Here is a 6278-nt window from a genome sequence, read left to right as displayed (position 1 = left end):
TTTTTTTTTTTTTTTGGCGGAACCGGGGATTGAACTCAGGCCCTTGCACTTGCCAGGGAAGCGCTTATTCCACTGAGCCATATCCCTGGCCCTCATTAATATCTTTGAAAATGCAATTCTCTGCTTTTTTTGTTGCATTGGCTAAATGGCCATGGTTCACAAAGTAAGGATCTTAACTGGCTTTACCATGGCCACAGCCACAGGCGGCAGGAGGCCCAGGGCACCCTCCCATCCCCGCTTCAGCTCGCTAAGCCCCCGAGACTCTGTCACCATGCATCGTCCTCCCAAGAGGCCTCGACCGGACAGACTCAGCAGGGTGTGTGACCCCACTAAGTCCTGCACCACCACACTCTCTGCTATATTTTACTTTATTATTCTCTTATTTATTAAAACTGTTTTGTTGATTCTCACCCACTACAAGGCAATGAACTATTTATTTTTTCTTTTTGAGGCAGTTTCTCACTATGTGGTTCAGGCTAGTTTTGAGCTCACTGTGCAGCCCAGGCTGGCCTTGAACTCATAGTGACCCTCCTGCCTCAGGCTCCAAAGAGCTGGGATTGCAGAGTGCTCCACCACACTGCCTTCAATCCGCTAACTTTCACAGCCCAGCCCTTCCCCTTGATTTGCAATTTGCACCGAGCTGACCCCACCCTGTGCACCCTCGCTTGCGGACCCCCAGCGCGCCGCTCACCTCCACCAGTTGGTGCCAGTGCTCCACCGGCTTGCGCGGGTTGGCCAGCATCTCAGCCCAATGCTCGCGGCCATGGGGGTCGGCGGCCTCGGGGCCCACGCGGCACACGCCGATCACCTCGTTGTGCCCAATGCTGAAGGGTGGGGTGGTGAGAACCGGGGGACGGGGCCCCACCCCACCCCCGCCCGCCCCTGAGCTCACCCGCCTCACCAGTCGTAATCCACCACGGCGATGCTGAGCCCCACGTTCTCCACGCTTTCAGGGGCCACGTCGAACACCAGCGCCTCATTGTAAGTGGGGTTCAGCGTATTCTTCTTGATGGAGGTTTTGCGCTTTTTTAGACGCCGCCCTTCGCTGATCAGAGAGGCCTTCACATAGGGGTCTGGTAGTGGGAAGGAGTCGCTGAAGGCGGCCACCTCACTCAGACGGGGGCTCCGCGCCCCCCACCTCCCCCGCGCCTGCACCCCTCACTCACCCGAGAAGCCTGTGAGGTCCATCGCTTTGAGGTTAGAGGCCTTAATGATGGTCACCGTGAGGCGCCCGGCCGTGGGGAGGTAGCAGAGGGAGAAGTTGAGCTCCCCAAGGTCTGCCTTTTCCTGCGGTGGGGAGGGGGGTGCTCAGGGACTGGGCCCCTGCCAGCCAGCTGTCTCCTCCCCAACTGAGCCCCTCCCTGGCCTGGGGCTCCCTTCTATCCCCGGCCACTTAACAATCTTGAGTGTGGGCCAAGGCCCTGTAGCTCCTGGGACACAGCTGCTGAGACTGTCAAAGCCCATTTGTTCTGCAGGAAGTGGTGGTGGGGGGGAGACAGAGAGAGGCAGGCAGAGACAGACAGACACAGAGACAGAGAGACACAGACATGGAGACAGATAGAGACAGAAACAGCAGACACAGAGAGACACAGAGACAGAGACAGACTGAGAAGGCCCCACGCTTTCCCTTCACTCAGTGTCCCCATCGCCTCCTCGGCCTTCAAGGCTTGTGGTCACCTTGTCCCACAAGTTCCTGGGTCCCCACACCCCTGAGCAAGTACCCTTTTTGGCTCCCATAACCCCGACCCTGCAGTTGGTGCTGGGATGGAGACCTGCAGCTCCCTGGGGACCTTCCGGTTGCAGGACTGAGTGAGTGAATGAAGGAATGGGGACGCCCTCAAATGACAAGGATAGGGGACAGTGCGAATGCGAAGGACCAGGCACAGGGAGGCCAGCTGGACACAGAGAGGACAGATGGGAAACAGGCTGGGAGCAAGTCCCCTCCTGATATGAGGGCCAGGCTCGCTGCGTCCCCTCAGCCTCCCAGCCCTGCAAGGACAGAATGCTTGGTAATCCCTGGGTCAGGACTGGGGTGTAAGGAGCTGGCGGTCTGAGGCTTGGGGCTCCCAGAAAGGCTAAGGAGGGGCTGGGGCATAACCTGCCAGAAGAGGGTCATGAGAAATGCGGACAAGGCTGCTGGAGGTGGGGGTCTTGGGCCCCACAATCGGGACACTTCAGGATGAGTGGGACACCCTGGACACAAAGGCTCACAGGATTCAGGGAAGGCAGCCACGGAGAACCCAGAGATAGGATAAGAAAGCTTCACAAGGTCATGGGTTTACAAAATTTCGAAGTTCAGAGACCAGAGAAAGCTGCACTTGAAAGAGACCAGAAGTTGGGACGGGAGGTTGGAAGGCAGAGGAAGAGGGGAAAGCGAGGCTAACAGCCAGAAATCACAGGTCAAAGGCACACATCACCAGGTCATGGCCGGAAGTCATCCAGTGTCAAGGGGGTGGGTGTGGGCTGTAGGGAAATGGGGGACCCAGTGCTGAGCCTAACAGGTGGCCGGGCTGGAGGGCCAGGGCCCGTCATGACTCCCGATTCTGGCTCGAACACTTGCAGTGTCATCCAGGGACTCTCCAGGGGGAGGAGGTTCCAAGGTCCCCAGGCACAAACTGAGGGGTGAGGGTGGGGGGTGGGAAGCAAGGTGCATGGGGGGTCGCCAGGGCCCAGGGACACTGACCGAGCCGCCCTCCATGATGTCCCTCCAGAGCGGGCGGTCGGGAGGCTGCTCGGCCAGCTCCAGGAGGTTGTCCAGCACCACCTGGCCGATGAGGTCGTGCCGGGAGAAGCGGTCGAAGTCGTAGACGCTGAAGTGCAGCTTGCGCTGGGACAGCTCCGCCAGGGGCACTGAGAACTGGAACGTCTCATTGAAGACAGGGTTCAAGGTCTTCCTGTGCACCTGCGGGGGTGGAGGAGAGGACCCGTCCAGACCCCATGGCCTCCCCAGTCCCTCCCCCAGGACCCAGAGGCCTGGTGTCTAGCCCCTCCAGAGTCTGGCCCGGGTCCCCTGATGTCCAGCTGCCGCCCTGGACCTTGGTCTGAAATTTCTTCTTGCGGTCGGGCAGCAGGTAGATCTTCACATAGGGGTCTGAGAAGCCATTGGAGTCTTTGGCCGGGAGGTCCAAGGCCTGCAGTATCCTCACCACCAGCTGGTCAGAGCCGTAGAGGTACCGCAGGGCAAAGCTGATGCGGCCACAGGGGGTCCCTGCCTCACCCGAGCCCCCGCCGCCCCTGCGGCCGCCGGGCCCTGTCCCCTGGTACAGCTCGGGCTTGATCTGCCCGATGAGTTTGGCCTTCTCCTCGCCGCCAGGCAGGGGCAGGGGCAGGGCGGGTGGCCGCTCCTCGCTGCTAGGGTCGGGCTGCGTGGTCAGGGTCTGCTGTGTGAGGGGTCGTGGCAGGGCCGGGTACCTGTGCAGAGGGGAGACCAAGGTGGGGTCCTGGCTCTGATCTCTACCTACCCTTTCTCATCCCCAGCCCTGGGGCCACTCATCCCCTCCTTTGCCTCAGTGGACCTAGAACGCCCCCCTTGTGCATGCTGAGCCTCAGTTTCCCCACTGGTGCCTGGAAAGAGGAGTTAGTTCCACTTCTAAGCTCCCTCCAGCCCAGCCCATTCAGGCATCAGCTCCTGGGAGCCTGCAGACCTCAGACTGGTGACCCAAGATGACCTCTTCCACCCAGTGGGGGCCCCCAAGCCTCTGTCTCCCTCTCCATCTCCCCAGCCTGCCCCAGCCTCTTGACTGCTGCCACCCTGGTCCCAGCTGAGGCCGGTCCTTCCCACCTGGCCTCCTGTCTCTCCCTCCTGTCATCCACAGATGGCCACAGAGGAGTCCTTCTATGCAGGTGTTCTTGGCCTGCCACCCGGGGCCTGGACTGGGCCAAGGTCCTCAGCCTGCATCTCCCATTTTCTGCTTGCAATCTTCCTCTTCTGCCCTCATGCCTGGCTGCCCCCACAGGGCCCTGCGCCCTGCCTCTGCACCCCTGGTCCCTCTCCGCACACCTCCCTGCCTGGTTGACTCCCCAGGTCTCTCCCAAGCCCCTTCAACACCAGCCTGAGCTGCGCCACAGGAGGACCTCCTGGGGACCCCCGTCGTTCCCTGAGCTGCTTTTCTGCCTCCCTGCATCCCCGAGACCGTGAGAGCTGTGCAGCTGCAGCCCAGGGGCTTCCCGGCACACTGGTACTAGGTTTTCAGGGTACCCGAGCACACGAATAAGGGCAGACGGACTGTAGGGCCTCACTGCTAGTCTTGGCTCAGAGTGTCAGGGATGTAGGCACCCACAGGCCCCTTTTCCCCAGCCCCATCCTCTCAGTTCTGGCAGTCTGGGGCTCCTGCCTGCTCATGCTCCAGGATCTGGGGCTGTGTCCCCATCTCCCTCCTGCACAGAACTCAGGAGAACCTGAGACGGGGAAAGACACAGATGGACACAGATGTTTGGAGTGGACCCCGGCCCCATCTCACCTGGTGCCGGGTGCGAGGCTTGTGACTTGCTGATGCGACTGGGCGCTGGGCAAGCCGCCCCCGCTGGGTGGCAGCAGCAGCAGCCCAGAGCCCGCCCCGGCCTCAGAGGGCAGCTCAGGAGAGGTCTGGCTCGGCTTGACTCCGGCAGCCACCACAGCAGCGGCTGCAGCCTCAGGATATGAGTCCATGTCCAAGTAGGAGGGCTCAGGGGGGTCGGAGCCCCCCAGGCCACCTGGCTCCAGCAGCTCCGCAAAGGGTGGGTGATGGGCAGCGTGAGCATGGTGGTGGGGGCCACCCAGCAGAGGGTGGCCACCCAGGCTGGCCCCCAGATGCCCTCCGCCACCCACCAGGCCCGCCAGCCCCACCCCAGGGCCCAGGTCTTTGCGCAGAGGGCCGCCGCCCACTGCCGAGCCCCCCTTATCCCTCCAGGGCACCCAGCACAACTTCCAGGACACGAAGAGAGAGACGCCCAGGAGGACAATGCCACAGAACGTCACGATGACCGACAGCAGACTCACGGAAATGTCTGGAAAGAGTGAGGACAGAGGTCAGGGGTCAGGGTGGCTCAGTTGTCTTCTGAGGGCCAATCCCAGTTGCTGGCATGGATCATCCCGGGCACTCTGATACAGGACTAAAACTCCGCAACCCTCTGGGGAGGTGTTTCCTAAAACTGCTTTAAAGAAATTGTGAGGCTGTTGGGCCCTGCACATGATAGGCGACAGGTGCGATATTTGAATCTGTGGTCTGCTCCAGATTTTACTTTTTTCCTTTTTCCCAGTACTGGGGATTGATTGTAAGGCTTTCCCACTGCGTTACATCCCCAGCCCTTTTTATTTTTTAAGACAGAGTCTCACTAAGTTACCAAATTGCCTGGCCCAGGTTTGAACTCATCCTCCCAGAGACTGGGATTACAGACATGTACCCAGTCAGATTTTACTCTTAATCCTTAGCCCACTCAATTTCTCTGAAGGAGGACACAATGTCCGAGGTAGAGCCAAGCACCCCCAGCCCACCACCCCACCTCAGCAATAACCCAGGAAGCATGGACACTGTGAAGCGGGTTAGAACTCAGCTTGCTGTACGGTCTCAGGAGCCCATCGTAACCACTGCAAGCCTTACATTCTCTCCTAATATGAACTATCAGTCCTTTCCTCAGGTATAGTGGGATGCAGAAGGCGCACGGCTTAAGGGATAGAATTCCATTTTCCATGGAAATAAACTGAGGTCAACAGACACAATATCATCTGCCCAAGGTGCACAGCTGGAGATTGGTGGGGACCTGACCTCTGTTGTGGGGCTGTTATGATGCCTCGGTCCTTCCTAGTGAGTAGCAGTTCAAATGTGACTTGAAATTAGAATGACCAGCCTCATTGTGCCAGCCTCATCACCAGCGGTCCCCAAATGCCCATGATGTGTGGCCCTGCCTGGCAGAGAACCTTGCTTGGCCCCATTCTGCAGCCCAAGGTTGGGGCTCATTCAGTGATTGGTACCAGGAGTGGGGTTCCAGAATGATGCTCAAGGAAAGGCACATTTGTTTGGGACATGGCTCCTGGTCCAGGACGGGAGAAGAGTGGGACTGTGTTCCAGCCAGGCCGTGAGCCATGGTGGGGATGCCAGGGCCCTGCCCAGGCCAGCAGGGGTGACGCTGTGTTCAGGGATGCTCACCCTCTGGGTCCACACTGGTCAGTGCATAACATCAACCCTCAGACATTGTAACTAGGGAGGACTCATCCCATTTCATGAAAAAGCTGGGATTTTGAGACAGAGAAAGTGACCTCGGGCTGGAGAGATGGCTCAGTGGTCTAAAGCACCTACTTA

At 59.4% G+C, this 6278-nt stretch overlaps 1 protein-coding gene across 2 annotated transcripts in view; it reads right to left on the bottom strand.

Moving 5' to 3' along the window:
- The window catches only part of Syt3 (synaptotagmin 3), a 12385-nt gene that overhangs the window by 2219 nt on the left and 3888 nt on the right, over window positions 1-6278 (bottom strand). Inside the window, exons 4-9 of one of the 2 annotated variants that reach the window (XM_023706695.1) lie at window positions 4461-4986; window positions 3036-3411; window positions 2684-2902; window positions 1167-1287; window positions 902-1073; window positions 692-824 (exon numbers count right to left, since the gene is read on the bottom strand). In XM_023706695.1, coding sequence (XP_023562463.1) covers window positions 692-824; window positions 902-1073; window positions 1167-1287; window positions 2684-2902; window positions 3036-3411; window positions 4461-4986 — 1547 coding nt within the window. Of the gene's footprint in view, window positions 1-691; window positions 825-901; window positions 1094-1166; window positions 1288-2683; window positions 2903-3035; window positions 3412-4460; window positions 4987-6278 lie in introns of those variants that run through there. The other variant, XM_023706696.1, reaches the window with a different exon arrangement.

This window comes from Octodon degus, unplaced genomic scaffold, assembly GCF_000260255.1.
Source record: "Octodon degus isolate 3935 unplaced genomic scaffold, OctDeg1.0 scaffold00268, whole genome shotgun sequence".
In the NCBI taxonomy this organism is placed as follows: Eukaryota; Metazoa; Chordata; class Mammalia; order Rodentia; family Octodontidae; genus Octodon; species Octodon degus.
The sequence above is the reverse complement of the archived record's forward strand: the minus strand, read 5'-3'. Positions and strand labels throughout refer to the sequence as shown.